This window comes from Scardinius erythrophthalmus, assembly GCF_964197995.2.
Source record: "Scardinius erythrophthalmus genome assembly, chromosome: 6".
NCBI classification, from domain to species: Eukaryota; Metazoa; Chordata; class Actinopteri; order Cypriniformes; family Leuciscidae; genus Scardinius; species Scardinius erythrophthalmus.
In genome coordinates, this window is record NC_138226.1 from 21,142,876 (window position 1) to 21,162,337 (window position 19,462).

General features: G+C 37.2%; 1 protein-coding gene across 1 annotated transcript; it reads right to left on the minus strand.

The window, feature by feature from the left end:
• Positions 1-18,501: 18,501 nt before the first annotated feature.
• On the minus strand, positions 18,502-19,435 carry tas2r203 (taste receptor, type 2, member 203; the record flags this gene model as incomplete). Its single annotated transcript, XM_081367358.1, is given in 2 exon segments — positions 18,502-18,964; positions 18,966-19,435. Coding segments are annotated over 2 exon segments (933 nt in total).
• Positions 19,436-19,462: the final 27 nt, after the last annotated feature.

Genomic DNA, 19,462 nt, shown 5'->3' on the forward strand with positions numbered 1-19,462 from the left:
CATAGCCCAAGAATAGACATCAATTACACTACATATACATGTAATAGACAACAAAATGAGGCATAAGGATTTTCACTCAAATATAACAGGTTCTCATAAAGGAAAATCCATCCAAACTAATTGAATATAAAGGATTTATTTAGAACAATTATATTAACAACTTAGACAACATTCAAACATAAAAATGAACATAAAATAGTGGAAAATTTGTAAAACGACTTAAGATACTAAAATTTTTAAAAATTAATTGTTAGCTTTATATTCATAACCACCACTCCCTGCTCTCCCTGGTGCTTGTTTAAAAAGACCAGAAATTTATTTTTTTATTTCCCATTCAGTCGCCGAAGGAAAGTTGGTCATCACTGCGTCTGTCAAATAAGAAAAAGAAAAATATTATTGCTCAAGAAAAGCATTGTTGACAATCATTTTTAACTAATTACAGTCATTCACTTTTGCTAGGTTGCACACTAGAGCTGGCCAATATAGAGTTAACGGAATATAGATTGAGACTATATAATTTATATCAATATTAATAAATTAATATCAATAATTGAAATTTTTTGCCTGCATAATGGTGATGCACTAATTATATATATATATATATATATATATATATATATATATATATATATATATATATATATATATATATATATATATATATATATATATATATTAGGGGTGTAACGATACACGTATTGAACGATTCTGTACGAGGCTTTTGGTTCGATTTCAGTATGGATTTTTAAACAGAACTGTTCATTAGACAATTTTTCCTTCTAACAAAAATTTTTTAATTACAAATGTAGGCACGTCAAAAAGCCTGCTCTTAATGTAAGAGAAATCATAACAAATCGTGACAACAATCATGCTCTTTCAGGTAGTGACCATTTAGACCTGCATTATATGACTGACTGACAAGAACGGTTTGACCCTAAAATATCAAAATTAAAACTACTGCGGAAACAAAGACACCTACATATTGGATGCCCTTAAGGTAAGCTAAAACATACCAAAATTTAATTTCAAAGCAAACTATCCCTATAAATCATTCTTTATCACTTACTCATATAACTCTAATAAATATAAAAAGATACTTATAGGGGTAGTTCACTTAAAAAGAAAAAGAAAAATCATGTAATCATTTACTCACTTTCACTTGGTTCCAAACCTGTATGGCTTTCTTCTGTTGAACACACACAAAAAATATATATTATGAATAATGTTGGTAACAAGACATTTAATGGTAGTCAGTGACAAGTGTTCTGTATATTCAATTGCTGTACTTTGTTGACTGATTGCTGGATAATTTGCGATAGTGTCTTTAAAGTGGATTACATCACTCCAGTTCTGATGTTTTTACACTGGCTATCTGTCTGTCAAAGAATTCATATCAAAATACTACAGTTAGTTATTAAATTAACATTTTAAGGCCAAAGTAAATTTCTAATCTTCTGATGCATTATGAACCATCCAGAGCAGACCTCTCAGGTCATCTGGGACAGTAGCCACTAGCCAGCTACTTTTATATCCCCAAAGTCAAAAGAAAACATGGAGAAGCAGCATTCAGTTTTTATGCACCATATATCTGAAACAAATTCACTGAAAACTGAATGTATGCTGCATATTTGAATTCTTTTAAATAAAGTTTACAGACTTTACTGTTTGCCACTACCTTTTATTAATTGGAAAGGAACAAATATTTTTTTATAATTTCTTTTCATGTTGCATATGTTGCTGTTAAGTTTTATGTAAAGTACTTTGAAAATTTGCATTAAATCAAAAACTATTATTACTTACTCTAATCTAATATAAAAACAAAAATATATTAGTATCTTTAATAATAAAATGATAAGTTTCATAGTTTCATGAAACTTCTCATTTTAAAAATAAAATAAGTTTCATAGTTTCATGCTTACCACCTTGAATTTAGATACATTTTAGATTAAGGGCACAGTTGCAATAACACGTGCAGGTAACGTTAACTTGTTGGAGAAAAATAGTAGGCTTCAGGCCCGGAGTGGGTAATCGGGAGAATCGGGAGTATTCCCGGTGGGCCGCTTCACTTTTGGGCCGGTCGAGGAATTTTTTTTTTTTTTTACATTTCAATGTCACATTAGTTACATTAGGATACACACGTTCCGCATTCTGCCACCACAGCGCGCAACTCAGCATGGGTTGTACCATGTGAGGGAGTTCTCCCCTCCCCTCCTATAGAAATGGTTGTGTCCATAGCCCGTCTTTTCAAAACGTCTTCTCAGGGAGGCTACCGCGGCTCCGCCGGCGCCTACTGATAGCTGGGCCGGCCGTAACGGTACGCGTCAGGGAGGATGGATGGGAGGAAGAGGCCAGGAGGTAGGCTATGGAAGCCTTGTTTCCGCCACAGAATAAAACATTTTAAAAGATAATTGCGACTTTTTATCTCGAGTTTACATCTCGCAATTCTGACTTTTTTTCTCAGAATTGCGAGATATAAAGTCAGAATTGCCTGAAATAAAGTCGCAATTGCGTGTTAAAAAGTCAGAATTGTGAGATATAAAGTCAGAATTGCCTGAAATAAAGTTGCAATTGCGTGTTATAAAGAATTGTGAGATATAGAGTCAGAAATTGCGTGATATAAAGTCGCAATTGCTTCTTATAAAGTCAGAATTGCAAGATATAAAATCAGAACTGCAGGAAATAAAGTCGCAATTGCTTATAAAGTCAGAACTGCAAGATATAGAGTCATAATTGTGTGATATAAAGTCAAAAACGTGTTATAAAGTCACAATTGCGAAATATAAAGTCAGAATTGTGTGATATAAAGTCGCAATTGCTTATAAAGTCAGAACTGCCAGATATAGAGTCAGAATTGTGTGATATAAAATCATAAAACGTGTTATAAAGTCAGAATTGCAAATTATAAAGTCAGAATTGTGTGAAATAAAGTCGCAATTGCTTATAAAGTCAGAACTGCAAGATATAAAGTCAGAATTGTGTGATATAAAGTAGCAATTGCGTGTTATAAAGTCAGAATTGCGAAATATAAAGTCAGAATTGCGAAATATAACGTCAGAATTGTGTGAAAAAGTTGCAATTGCTTCTTATGCTTCTTATAAAGTCTAAGTGAATTATTATTTAACCTTTACATTATTTGTTAACCCATGGTATTAATACTAACTACACAATAGTACGAGCTGAACTGTTGCTTCATTTATCCAATTTTAAGAAAGTGCTCATTTGGAATTCCACCATGGAAAAAGTGGGCCGGTCTTGGGCCTGAAACTCCCGGGCTGAAATGTGGCCCCACTCCGGCCCTGTTTGAGGGTGAGAGAGCGAGAGAGAGTGAGATAATTCTGATTAGTCCAGAGGATATATCGCGTTTAGGCTAAAAATAGGTTCGGCGCATTTTAAACAAGGAAATAGAGATTTGGCATGAAACGTGGATGGAGCGAATAGGTTCAGTACACAGCAAAATGACATGACAAACTCTTTTTTTTTTAAATGGCGTTTATTGCGTTAAAAATAATAATCATGTAAATTTCCTGCACCTGTCATAGACGTCCAAATGACGTCCAAAAAAAATACCCAGTTCAAAGGTCCAATGTTGAACGTCAATATGACGTCCAAGTTGGGTCATGGTTGGACGTCCAAATAGTGGACCTAGTTTGGACGTCGAATAGATGTCCAGAATTGGTCATGGACCGACGGACCCAATATAGACATGATCTGCACGTCTATCCGACGTCCAATGTTTAGTGGGATCGGTCAAACGGTCATCGGTTAACATCCCTATACAAAACATTGATTAGTTTTATGTAAATGTGCTCACCTGTTTAATAAAGTACATGTAGGAGCGGTCGAAGTCTCGGACGTGGAGCTCTCATTTATATAATGTCTATGGGAGCTCTCGGCATCTCGAAAACACCGCGCTGATATTGATTCTCGTTTTAGTTATCCTTTTTTTTTATCCAAAGTCTGCTTGCCATGGTCCATAATGTTTGAACGAAACAACAACAGCGTGCAAATAGACATTGCGAACTACAAAGTTGTCCGCATCAGTCGCTTTGGTTACTATCAGACGGCTCTGGTTCATAGCTCTGGTTGCCATGGCAGCACGAGAGGAAACCAGGGACAACGCGGATATGACGCCATTGGCGGCGACAAAACGGAAATGAAGAAACGGGACGTTTCTCGAATTAAATTACAAATTTCTCCTGGTTTGAAAGTTGTTGGAGACAGTCGGGATAATGTAAGTACACAACTAAAAAAATATATAACATAGATATAGTGATTTTTGCTATTTTTAAAGCAAAAAAGTTATATATTGTGCCTTTAATCTGAATTATTTTAGCAATAAAAGCCAAACTTTCTGTTTTGCTTATATAAAAGTTGTAGCTTTACAGTTTTTCTCAGTCGCTTTGGTGCATTTCTCACATCACTATTTACATTTGCACAACAGTTAGTTCAACCTCCACAACATTTAGTCATTTGTGCACATCATAGTAGCAGTTTCTCATTCCTTCCAACAAATTGCTAATGCTTTTGGACATGCATCAATTGCTTTCTTACAACTCTCTGCTGTTTTATAACATTATCATTTGCTTATGTCATGTCAGTCAAAATTAACTATACTTGTGAATGGTGAATAGTCATTCCATATAAAACTAATAGTCCTCATTTCATTGCTTGAGTCATTACATACAAAACTAAAACAAAACTAGTTGTCAAAATCTATCAAACTAATTTTACACATTTTTTTTAATCTTTTTTTTTTTTTTCTGAAAATGTCTCCTAAACTGAACAATTTCTCTCAGGTGAATCTCAGCTTTCACTTATGAGGAACGTCTGGGTGTGCATGAATGATTACAGTACTATGTATGTTGTATGTTCAGTTTCCAATATGTACTGCAATATTGTTTACAGTTGTGCACAGCTCTACCCAAAGGGAGTTTATGTTTGTTGTAAATAAGGGTGTATTTTTTTCTTTTGCACAATGCTGTGAACAAATTAGAATTGCAAAGAGCATATGCAGTAAAAATGTGAAACATACATATTCAGTGTCTTGTACTCAGTTACCTCACTAAATACAGTAATGTGTAACTTTACTGTGTTTCTCAAATGGCTGTGCAAATCGTATATAGTGCTGTCTTGAGCATTTTCAGGTAGTGTCACCAAGATCTGACTTTTTTGCATTGGAAAACATTTACAGAGTAAACTGTCATAATGAAAACATGACAAAGCCATTTGACTATCTTGTTCATAAACAATGGTGTCAGGACTTTTCATCTTGATGACACTGACACTTTCATTGACATGAATACTTGATTTTGAGGAATGAGCTATCAATTTTGAGCAAGTGACACGCTTTTGCAGGTTATCAACTAGGTTTTGCAGTTTGTACTAATTGTTTTGAGAACTGCATTAACTGTTGTGCAAATGTAAATAGTGATGTGAGAAATGCACTAAAGCGACTGAGAAAAACTGTAAAACCCGTTGTGCTTGTTTAGGCTCCAATATAGGCAGCTATCCTTTCGAGTAAGCTTCCTATAGTCTCTCCTTACAGTTTCTCTCTCTCTCTGTGGGCCATTTCCCCCATTGCCAACCCCTTTAATGGAGCCTGAATGGTCACTGGCCTGTTATTGACCACATGTGGACTCTAATAATCACAATGTAATATTTCTCCAAGGGAGATGAAGATGGGTTGTAATTTGAGAACTGTCAGGGATCTCTTCAGTAAAACCTTGAGGGTTGTAGTGGGACCATATTTTTGTGTATTTCTCTCTGGCATCATTCTGTTCAACTGTACAGGAAAATTTTGCAGCCGAAAAATGTCCATTGTCCATTATCAATAGGCCTAGTGTAACAATGATGAATGATGCACCGATTACTGGTGATTTCTAACTCCAAACAATTTGCTTTAAATTAAAAGTGCTGCGAATTCACGTTAACCCTTTCACACGTAAGTTTAAAATATTCTGGCTGATCCCCCAGCGTGAGTTTTTCAAGGCGACCGTTATTTAGAATGTGTCACTTTATGGTTTCCATCAGGCCCGGAGTGGGTAATCGGGAGAATCGGGCGAATTCCCGGTGGGCCGCCTCACTTTTGGGCCGGTCGAGGAATTTTTTTTTCTTTTCTTTTTTTCACATTTCAATGTCACGTTAGTTACATAGGCTACTTTCGCATTCTGACACCGCAGCGCGCAGCCTCTGCATGGGTTGTACCATGTGAGGGAGTTCTCCCCTCCCCTCCTATAGAGTTGGTTGGGTCCGTAGTCCGTCTTTTCCGAAACGTTTTCTCAGCTGGGCCGGCCCTGCAGTAACGCGTCAGGGAGGATGGATGGGAGGAAGAGGCCAGGAGGTTTGGAAGCTTTGTTTCCGCCACAGAATAAAACATTTTAAAAGATAATTGCAACTTTTTATCTCTTTATTTCTCAGAATTGCGACATATGAAGTCAAAATTGCGTGAAATAAAGTCGCAATTGCGTGTTATAAAGTCAGAATTGCGAGAAATAAAGTCAGAATTGCGTGATATAAAGTCGCAATTGTGTGTTATAAAGTCAGAATTGCGAGATATAAATTCAGAACTGCGTGAAATAAAGTCGCAATTGCTTATAAAGTCAGAACTGCAAGATATAGAGTCAGAATTGTGATATAAAGTCGCGTTATAAAGTCAGAATTGTGAAATATAAAGTCAGAATTGTGTGAAAAAGTCGCAATTGCTTCTTATAAAGTCTAAGTGAATTATTATTTAACGTTTACATTATATGTTAACCCATGGTATTAATACAAACTACACAACAGTAAGAGCTGAACTGTTGCTTCATTTATCCAATTTAGAAAAAGTGCTAATTTGGAATTCCACCATGGAAAAAGTGGGCCGGTCTTGGGCCTGAAACTCCCGGGCTGAAAAGTGGCCCCACTCCGGCCCTGGTTTCCATGGTGATGCGCGTCATTGCTTGTCACGTGACACACCGCAGCAACAACAGAGCTGAATGAATGATGATCTGCTTTTATGCCATTTTTTCTTTTTTATTCAAAATATTCACAAATTTGTTAGATATGGCATGAAATATCTGATATTCCGATTGTCAAATATATGCAAGTGGAAGTGTTTTGTTGTTTAAACACCTTTATAACGATCGCGTTAGTTCAGCTGTATGCGCGATGGGCGCCGCCATGTTAGTTTGTGCCGCAGACGCAGGTCAGAGAATCGGATCTGTTGGATTTTACAACACGTGAATTCATCCACTTCTCCCGAAATACATTAAAGTAAGTGGCTGGTGAACTGGGAGAAGAATAAAGTAACCTTAAAAGTTACTTACACAATATCTGATATGAATAAAACGTGTCTAATTATAATCGAAAGGATTATTATTGCCTCTTCCTTTGACATTAGTGTGTATTTTACAAACTCTAAATGTATTGTTTTTTTAGTGCTTATATGTGTGAAACCTAAATAAACATTATGTGGTTGAAAACACTGAAAAGTTGTGATATATGACAGCTCTGAGCGCGCCTGTCTCTGGCTCAGCCCAGCCAACGCGCGAAAGCATATTTAAATTTAGCAGTTGATCACGTGATGCGCTGACCGTTCTAATCACACCGGTGTGATCGTACGCTCCAGGGACCAGCCTAGACTGATCACACCGGTGTGATCGTATGTGCGAAAGGGTTTTAACCAAATTGAATGCAATGAGAAATCCGGATGGGAAAATGTTTTCCTAACGCAAAATTCCAGATTGAGTGGATTCCTTCTGAGATGAATGCATTTTGCCCGCGGAATCTGGTTCTACAAAGATAAATGTGACCAAACCCTTAGACAGTAGTGTGTGGAAAGTAGGGACAGTATATTTATTGCATTAATACTGCAATACGATAGATTGCAGATAAAAAGATGGATAAAAAACCCCAAACTTTTTCTGCTATTGGCAGCAGATTTACCCAACCATAAATACACAACTCACTTGTTTGCAGTGGAACAACAGATGGAAACTCCACTAAACAGCTGTCATTTTATCCCAACAATATCAAAGCCTGCTGATGCGATGTTTACACATGTAACATTGTCCTATGCTCTGTGATGAAGTGGTGATAACCACTAAATGTCTTTATTTGAGTGTGTTTGAGGGCCCATATGTAATTGGTCCTACTCGACCCACTCAGAGCGGGTTTCAAACCTGCATGGGAGGCGGGCATGCTAACAAGGCTTTAGTGTGTTTGCCTGAAATGTTCGGTTCATTTCAAGTCTGGTAGGGTGATAAATATTTACACGCAGAGCTCTTACTGGCCTACGTCGGAGCGGGTCGATCAAGACCGTTTCGACTTGGTGCCTTGACCCATATGGGAGTGGGTTTAGGGTGGTCAGTGTAATGGACCTAGGCCAAGCCACATACATAAAAATGTTGTTCCAAGCCCCAATTCAAGCAACAAATCTGTCCTCATCTAAATCCTTTGAAAAAGACTTTCCCTTGCTCTTCTCTGAAATCTGTAACTGCAGCACATCATAGGGATGAATTCTCTCAGTCTCTCTGGCTGCACTGATGTGAGACTCAGGCGAACATCAATGAGGCTTATAAAATCCCCGTGCAAATGTCCTCATGTTATTATCGCTCATAACTTACACCATGACAGAACTATGTGTTTTAGAACATCTTTCACTTTGGTAACTTTTGGAACTCCAACTCCCATGTTGTTTCAACTTCTCAACCATATTTACCTTTCACTGGTACTGCAGGGACGTCTGCAGATCACTGCCTCAATCAGACAGTGTTTACACTTAAGCTCTTGAGTCTAAAAAGGGACTGGGTAGGTCTTTACTTCAGAACTACCTCCAAATACTCTCCAAATTGTCTTTCAGTTTGATGCCTTGAGATTTGAGACACTTGTAATTTCAGTCGAGCTGCTGTTTCATTGCATAATTGTGCCTGTCGACCCAGACGAACATACTGCTGATTCTGAAATGTTTGGTTTATTTCTAAATTGTTGTTTGCTTAGATTTTTTATGTCATTCTAAACAGTTAATATCTGACTACATTGAAATGTCTTAAACATACCTGAAACTTTGACAATTCCTCATAAAACACAATGTGAGGCTGATGGCCATAACAAAAGGTACAATATCCTTCTTTTTATTCTCAATAATGGCCATTAAGGTGCTCCTCATCATAACACTTAAAGGATTAGTTCACTTTCAAATACAAATTTCCTGATAATTTACTCACCCCCATGTCATCCCAGATGTCCATGTCTTTCTTTCTTCAGTCGAAAAGAAATTAAGTTTTTTGAGGAAAACATTCCAGGATTTTTCTCCATATTATGGACTTCAATGGCAACCAACGGTGTGAAGGTCCAAATGTCCGTCTCAATGCATCTTCAAAGGCTTGTCAATATCCCAGTCGAGAAATAAGGTTCTTATCTAGCGAAACGATTCATTATCTAAAAATATATAACAATTATATACTTTTTAACCACAAATGCCCGTCTTGTACCATCTCTGAGATGCGCCACGCATTACGTCATCACGTTGGAAAGGTCAAGCGTGACATCGTTAAACATCCAGGATATGCACACATAAGGACCATTTTAAACAATAAACTGACACAAATACATAAATATGTATCATTCAACATACAATAACTTTGAACGGTCCTCCTACTCCAAACTTGTAAACACCGGGTCGGTACTTCCGACTGTGTGACCTTTCCAACATGATGACGAAATGTGTGGGGCATCTCAGAGATAGTACAAGACGGGCATTTGTGGTCAAAAAGTATATAATATAGAAATAATAATAATAATAATAATATATTTTTTAGAAAATGACCGATCGATTCGCTAGACACCATTATGAGAACTGAACTGAGCTGGACGATGACATCACGGTTTTCTCCAGAGCGGCTATATATATATAAATTAACTAAATAAATAACTTTTTTACAACAAAAATGAACCATCACTGAACTTACTTAAGCTGGACTATGACGCTATTTTTTATAGAAACAAACTTTGTTGCATTTTCCTGTTATTTCTGTAAATCTGCTTTGAAACAATCTTTATTGTAAAAAGCACAATAAATATATATAAAATAACATAATATCTAATATATATATATATATATATATAATATATATTATACAATATATAATATTTTTATAAAATAATATATTAATAATAATATATATAATAATTGACAAATATAAATATAAATAAAGATGACTTGACTTGACAAAGGGGCTTTTCTTGTATTCTATATGGGCTTCCAGGTGGAAGCTGACCTTTATCTATTCACCTTTATTTTGCTTCATTTGTTTTTGCTGACAGAAAGGTCTTTAAATCTATAAGTGCTGACCAATGGCATGTACTTTGCTTGGAGTGTGTTGTCTGATTAAATGGGTCAGCAAATTTCCATACAAACATCCCACTTGATAATAGGAAAACTACCAATTAGAGATTCCCAGGTGGCCTGTCTGAAATGGTTTATAGTGGAAAGGGAATACACATCTCCATAACCATACATGGAGGAAAAGGCATGGTGTTGGTGAAGGATGAGTGTTGGAAAACTTTGAAAATTGAGAAAAATCTGTTTTATTTTGTTATTTTAAAGGTACACTTGGTAACTTTTGGCCCTCCAGTGGTGAAAACACAGAACATTGTTTTGGTTGTGCTTCGGCTCTGAGTGACTGTGTGGATTAATGGTAATCCTATAACATTCACTGTTCAATATAATACCTTACTCACCTGTTGAGTAATACAAACGGCATCTCCGCGTCACTTTTACAACATTTCAAATCCCTCAGTTCTCGCCATCTCCGAAAAGCCAAGCCAATGTTGATTCTCGTTTTATTAATATGAGCTCTGTCACATTCTCTTTTGCCAGCAGACTCTCCTCTGTTTGGTGTTTGTTTAAAACGGGTGATTCCCCGGAGGTTTAAAGTATAGTATGCTCCATGTCAATCTTTTACATCCAGCATGCTCTGTGTGTTAAAACTGTGCCACATCATTTGTATTCTACGTGTGGAGCTGCTGCCACTCTCTGCTTTAGTGACAAATGAGGACATCTCTCTACATGAGACTTGAGTGGCATTAGGGCTACGGTGCGAGAGTCACGCTTGATAAACCCTGGTAAGAGGTGGTCATTTTAAATCCCTGACACTCGGTCGGCCATCACTGATTAAAGAGTGATTGACTGTCACTCACAGGCTCATCACATGCTTGCACAGAGACCTCATGTGAATTCCTGAGAGAGGTATTAAAATTCCAAAATCCCTCTCACTTGACAGAACGGTTTTATTTAATGCAATAATGTCAACGCTTAATGCACAGTAACAATGAAAACTCTTTTGATTGAGTGATTATGTGCCTCATTTTGAGAAAAGCTGATGCAACAGAAAGATGCAGATACATCAACTCGAGAAAATAATACGTTTCTTTGTGAAGCTTACCTCCATTTGACTGACACACAGTCTGCAGATAATAATCCACTGATGATGAGGATTATTTCTAATAGCTGAAATATAATGTGATGTTATTATTACCAAAAACACTTTCACAATTTTAAGCAGAACAAACATTTTCAATTGTGATAATAACAAGAAAGGTTTCTTGAGCACCAAATCAACATGTTTTCTAAAGGGGATCATGTGAGACTGAAGACTGCAGTAATGGTTATTTTAAATTGTAATAATTATGCTAATATTACTGTTTTACTGCATTGTTTATCATATAAATACAGTCTTGGTGAGCATAAGAGACCACACAGCTGCAGACTTTTATGAGGCAATGGCATTATATAGAAAAATCAAAGAAAGATTTGTTGCATGCAGATAAGTTTTCAAGGGATTTCTGCAAAGTCTTCTTTCACTTTAAACTCTTGTAATTTGTCTACTGCAGAATCACTTTGGAGTAAGCCAGCTGGAAATTGCACCACATGAGGCAAATCAAAGTTTAATGACACAAGTTCCTTTTTATAATTATTCTTACAATTCTGCCATCAATTTTCAGATCTAGTCTTTAGAGTCTTGTACTTTAAATTCCATATGGAGAATGTATAAAATAACTGGGTATCTGCTTCATATTAAACTGTCATTTTGCTTCTGCTATAGATGAAAAATGCCTGCCACTTCTTCATTCACCAGCTTTGGCAATAACAATTTTCTAATGTGGGGGGAAATCAATTTATCCACACCATTTTTCTCTCCAGGTAGCGGAAAAAATGATAGCATATGCATCATACCACTGAGCCATTTTCTGCCAGTCTCTCTGTTGAATAATCCATTTATTAAGCCCTGTGGATGTTCTGATCATTGCACACCTAAATGTATGGGTGGTTTCAATCTGAACAATCCCTAATGTGTGGTGCTTGTTTTGAGTGTATATTTATTTTCAGTGATTTTTAACAAGCTGAAGTCTCACATCTATTGAGCTTTCACCATTCGACATATTAATGGAAATCTGAGTGAAATGAGAAACATGAAACTAGTATTGCTATTCAGGAGATTGTTTACCTGGGACACAAATATGCAGTTTAGTGGTTGTCATATAAAAATATTTCACAACTGACCAATTTTCCTGTGGAATCATTTGTTTTCTTTCCATCACATTAGTTGGCAATGGCATTTTGTCTCTGTGACTTCTGACTCAGACACTTTTGTGCTTTCTGACCTTTTAAATCTGGCACAAAATTCAAATGCACCCTATCTATTTTCTAAGTGCATATTATAGATTTATTGTGAACATTTTATCCGTGCATATGTTTCATTTTTTCTATAAATATATATTCTTACCTCATAATGTTTAATGAAATTGTCAACTGGACCTTCTGATGAAAAAGACATATGCAAGACTTTTCCAATCATTGTGAATTAAACTCCACCCCTGTAAGCTCATGTTCATCTGCCACCACATTTGAGTGCAACTCTCTCATCTTCAATCTCAAAATCCAATCAACAACTGATGCTTTGAACCAAGTTCCCGTCCTACACTCGGATGTACGTCACAATATGGACGAAAAGGTCTATTTCTACTTTCTTTCATTTTGACTTTATCCACCTTATTTTGCAACGCGGAAGTAAATACGATGACGTACTTCCTTTTAATGTGTTAGACTTCCGTTTCGCTAGCCGGTAGGTAAGAAGCATAGACAGTATAAGAAGTGGACAGAGCCATCTCATTGGAACTCAGTTGAGACAAGTGAAGCCCATTTTTAGCGATTTTTTAGGACTTCCGTTCCTGACGCGCAGACTCAAACCGACTCAAACTGAGCTTGACGACGTAGATGTGACGTGAGCAACCCGTCTGTCTTCTAGTGGCTGTGGCATGAGAAATCTGAATCATTCCCTTCCGAATCTTGCAGAAACGGAGAGTGTGAGTAGGAGCTGTCCATGAGCTAGGAGCAGGAGAAACTTTTGCAAGGAATTCTGATTAATTATTTTGTCATTTTGCCTCCACGTCTCCCCGATTGCCCGCGAGCTTCTCCTCCCGTCCATACGGTAATCTCTCTACTGTGCGACAGAGAGTCGCGTGGTTATGACGCAATCGTTAGCCTACTTTTACAAAAACTGCTTCTACGGGGCCATAACATAAGCTACAAGGTAATGGAGCATTTTATACATTGTCATGTTTCTTTAGAAATAAATAATGGACAAATGGAGTCTTCAAACGCCTCAGATGTAAAGTTATTCGCTGTCAAAGTGACGCCAAAATGAATGGGAGTCAATGGGATGCTAACAGCAGGTGAAGTTCTGCTACAAGATGGTGGCACGCGGCCGGCTTCAACTTCCGGTCGACTTCCTTATCGCTTGGTAAGAAGCCATGTTATGGGGCACGCACAAAACACTGTTAAACACCATGATGATTAATATTTATCACACCTGCGGTGGGGGGATGAAATGAAGAAGTGGCCTGACATCTTATGAGAATTTTTTCAATTATTTTGTGTTGTGACTCGGAGTAAACGGGTCTTGGATGCGCGTCTCAGCAGCTCGTTTAACAAATGCCATCTCTGCATATGCTGTGAGTTTGGGTTGCTTATGACGTTCATATGGGAACGCAATGTGCGCCATGCATTTCACCAGATTTGTAACGTAAATAATCTATAAACTGACGCCAACACAGGAGAATACATCAATATGTTTCTATATATGCAAACTGTTAATTCATTGCGACTTCAAAATAAAAGTTTAAACCCTCATGAGTGTGCATGTTTTGATGTCCACATGTTATTGTTCAAGAAATTACAGTGGCTGTAACATTTCTATCGTAAAGAAGTGGCCAAATATTAAAGGGATGATCTTCCATGGGTCTGCCATTAACGAAGTGGAAAGAGCAAACGTACCGACATTTTGGCGGTACGTTAGACATTAGAACCTTACCATCATTTAAAGGTGGTATCAGTGATTTCAGGCCCAAAAATATTTTTATCACATTCATCTAATTTTTCCTAACGATCCGCTAGCTGCCCGCCCCATAAGCATGCCGTCAAAAAAACGCGTCTCTGTAGGCAGCCTAGGCTCTGAGATCTGCACACAAAAACAAATGGTTTAGCCAAACACTCAAAACCAAAACAAATAGTGTTCCAACCAATCACCGACAGGGGGAGGGTGTTGTGAGGTTTTGTGCTCATGCACGGCTGCACGCGAAGTCAGAGCTGAAGAAAAAGCTGGCTCAAAACCTCACAACACCCTCCCCCTGTCGGTGATTGGTTGGAACACTATTTGTTTTGGTTTTAAATGTGTTTGGCTAAACCATTTGTTTTTGTGTGCAGATCTCAGAGCCTAGGCTGCCTACAGAGACGCGTTTTTTTAGGAGGCAGCTAGCGGATCGTTAGGAAAGATTAGATGAATGTGATAAAAATATTTTTGGGCCTGAAATCACTGATACCACCTTTAACATGCACCGTTTCACATGTACTGCATCGTGTCACACATTAAGTGTGTGCATGCAAAGAACTCAAAATGGTGATTGAGTGCTTAATGCAACAGATACACTGTTAACTATTTGACCAAAACATAAAAATAACAAGCAACTCGCATTGCCAGCGTGCGTTCACACATTACAATAATGCTTTTAACCAAAGCCAACAAGCTTTTTGCAGAATGCAGATCATAGGTGCCCCACATCCACATTCAGTTCTGGTGCGTGGATTATGGTCAAAACAAATATCTTGCATGTATTTTTTACGCTTGAACCAGTATGGCACACCCTAACTGACCAAAGGACGCCAGTCTGTCTATAGTCCATATTAAAAAGTAGCTAGCCAGTCAAAACTACAGAGTCGACGCAAAACTACGGGTTCACAATCAATGTTGCCAGATTGGGACGATGATGTCCAGCCCAAAAGCTCACCAAAACCCGCCCACTACAAGAAAAAAACGCCCAAAATTTTACTGCCAAAATAATGTGATATCATTTCATTACCATGTCATTCAAGGTTGATAAGCACAATTTGTATCTCCTTAAAACAAAATAACGATGATTGATAAGCACAATTTGTATCTCCGTAAAACAAAATAACGATGATAAAATAAAATAAAAAATAAATACATTTTCCAGGAAAACAGATCAAAACAGGGCAGTAATTAAGTAGAATTAGCCAATATGACTAAAATGTCCAGGTGGACACTGTCAAAACAGCAATCAAGAAACGAACCGATGACTTTAACCCTCGGAAGTACACATTGCAGAACATTAATTTAGCAGTCAAAACGGATTCATCATTGATTCAAACCTTTTTCAGCAGCTGTCAGGGTCGAGTAGAGTGCATGCAGTCTGGATGGTGTAAAAGTTGCAGATGTCTGGTTAGGCTAGTGTGCACATGACCATGGTCAGGAGTCGTCCCATATTTGATTTCAAGTCATTCAACTGTGCTCTCCTCTCAGAGTTATAGTCACCATCGATATCTCCCACCACGAGTACGTTTTTAGAGTTGCTCACTATCTCACTCTTTACTGTATATACAACTTACTGTATAGTAGGCTATATCACTTTGGCATTAGAGATCACTTTGAATATACAGCTACAACTTATCACGCTCAATCGCATCTGCCTGCGGATTGCTGATTGGCTAAAAGTGCGTGCTCGTCGGTGATGTCAACACCAATGCCAGCTGACTCTGCATGGGCATGTGTGTACAGTAATGTCATGATGACTGATTTTATGGACTACATGCACACTTTAGTTTAGTTTTTGTAACCAATTAGACTTTAAAATGTAGATGTTTGAAAACCGCCGAACTGACCCCAAACCAGCCCAAATTTTGTCCACCCGCCCAAACCCTTCAAAACAATTCAAAACTGCCCAATTGGGAGGAAACCCGGCCAATCTGGCAACACTGTTCACAATACAATTACGATTAGCGGAAGTGACTTACCGGAAATCTAACACATTATTGCATGAAAAATAAAGTGAATACCCTCATGCTTTCCACTTTCACCTAACGAATCCAAACACTGCTGATCTAACATTCGTTGAGCCCAATTCATTAAAAGCAGATTACTAAAAACAACTTTCCGCATCTCCCCTTGATCTACATTCAGAGTTACAGTAATTACCTGCTGTGTTTGTGCACTCCTTAGTGGCCACTGACTCATGTGAAATTAGATAAAGATATTCTTCTGGAGAGAGAACAGTAATCATTGTCACTGACAGTTTTATTGTCAAGTGCTTGGCTGCACTGCATTATTGGTCTCAAAGGACAGATCACGATAAAGCCAAATGTGCTCTTCAGCTGTTTCATATCAGGTGTGGAAATATTTTTTCTTCATAAAACCATTTTTTTTTTTATTATTATTATTATTATTTTTATTTACCAATCATGAAAAACAGCTAGAGCCTATCATACTTATTTAATTCTTCAAGCATTCTAAAGCAGACTGAATGAGAGACTGCAGTATTTCCTGTTTCCCCAAGTAATATTTGGAGTTTAAATGGTTTACTGAGTGTTAGGACCCAGAGGGAATAATTGGTTTTATTGGATCGTCACTGGGAAGAGATAAGGCAGATAATTAGATAAAATGCCAAAATTATCCTTCAAGCTACAGTATTTAACCAGGGGTTTATAAGATGAAGATGTCTTCATCAGCCATCCCTGCATAATTAGCTTCAAGAGAAATGTTGGTCACCCCTGCACTTATTTAACAGATAAGTTTAAATAAGTTTTTTTTATATATATATTTTATTATATTTTATATTTATATATATATATTTTAGACAAGGTATATTTTCGGAATTTGCAAAATTGGGACCAGTTAGATATACAGACATATAAAACAAAAATAAAAACAATGAGATTTATCAATATTTGCAATAAATGCCTTTGCCAATTTAATTGTTAAATTAAACGATTAAAGGATTTGAGAATCTAAAGCCGACAGCCAGAAAACAATATGCTCAGCCAAGTGCAATGAATTTTATAGTTCACTATAAATTCAATAATGGCTGCACACTATTATAACAAACTCCTGAGGAAATTGGTAAAACTTTTGATCTTAGATTATCTTTAATAACGAGTCATGTGTACAGTAGTGGTTTACAAAACATACAATATTCCATTGTAAAATAACAATGTGAAGAATCTTCATGAGTGATGAGTTGTCTGGAATAGCTCAAATCAAACATGCATTTCCACATTTCGTCATGCTATAGTACACTGAACATCTTTAGACACATACATTATTATGGAGCTTTAATGGTTAATTTAACCCTAAACTCTCTCCCTCGACTTAAATAAAGCTATACAGGCTATATCACAGGTTGATCAGCAAAACATGTGCTACACACACCCCCATCACAGTTAATGAGGCATAAAGCAGGTGTAGTGAATGCAAATTCTTCTCTCTTTGAAGGGGCAGTCATGGATTACACTATACATTTCAATCAAATTGAATGGTTAGATTGAATTCAGAGGTTACCATGTGCAGGATCTGATACACAGTAAATGTTCCATAAAGGGCATTTTGCAGATGCAAATAAAGGGGCGTCAGCGCTTTCCCGGCAATCCTGACCAATCAGAGAGAAGCACAGGAAACATATGCTGCAATTGTGCGACATGCCACATACATTGTCTGTTTTTTGTTGCTTGCTTTCAGTGGTTGTTCAATGAAAATGTTATTCCATTTAATCAAAATTAAATAGAAGGTTACTTATCACAATATATTTATGCACAACATTTAAAACATCCACATTTTCTAGTGTTACAAAACAAAAACACTAATGCTAATGGTTACCACTGTAGGTTACAACAACAGCTCTTAATCTTGACATTAACGGATAAACTGTAGATTTTTAAACTGATTTGAAGCAGACAGATATGGGAATATTATATAAAATCTTGAGATATAGCACAAAAAACACAGCTACAGACATTTAAATGAAATCTGTTACAATGATATTTTCACACATTTCTTATTTTTACCTACTAGCATATGGATATAGGGTAGAGTCTGCATGCTTGAAGCATATATTTGTTTACATCAGATATAATATAATGATATCAATATATAATGATTATAAACAGCAAGAATCCTAACACAAGGCATTCATCTTTATTCCCTTGAGTTTGCTAATCACACTTACAATTCCATGGCGAAACACAGACTGAGAGAATCCAAAACAAAGTATATTTCCCAAGCTGGATGCTGAGCAAAATGACATTGTGATAAATCTGTGAGGATCCACTATTTCGAAGAGGTCTGTTAAGTATAAGACAGAAACTGCTACAGTCCACAGGCTGCTGGGCAGGAACAGGGCGGCCTGTACCATGCCTGTTACTGTGACCCGCATCTGGCTCTTCTGCTGGGGCTGGGAATAAGATTCACTGCTCTGTCCCATCTTCTTCATATGTTCACGCAGATAAACAAAGGTTTTGCCCCAAGAGATTAATAGCGTGATCATCGGACAGGTGCAATATAGCAAATACAAAAAGTTTGCCAAATGAAATAAATACAGGTCTGCCTTGAAGCTTTCTGCTTGTGATGTTGTGTTCATGTGCGGTAAAATTATCTGGGAAGGGCTCAAGCAAAAAATATGCTACTGTTCCCAAAGACAAAGAAAATAGAAGCACTATCTGATTCAGAACGAAGCCGACATATAATATGGCTCTAATATTCCTCTTAATCCAGATAAAGATGGCACGATGTTGAGGAACAATTGACATGTGGTAGAAAATGCTGATCCAGGCATTGCATGAGAAGTTGCCGCAGAAAAATTGATAAATCAAAGCTCTGCATAGCGTTTGAAGCCAGAAAGGTGATTCAAAAAAAAGCATAATAATGGTAATTGCAGTGACCAGTTGCTGAAATGTTGAATTGATTAACACAACAAGTAACAGAAAGCGCAGTGGATTGCGAAGCGTCACTCCAGAGACTGGTCGCATTAGGCAAAAAAAGAAGATGATGTTGAAAACGGTGGCTGTGAGGCAAAGGGGACTGGAGATCAAAACAAATAGCCATGGCTCCATCTTCAGTGTTGCCTCCAATCAGTTGTG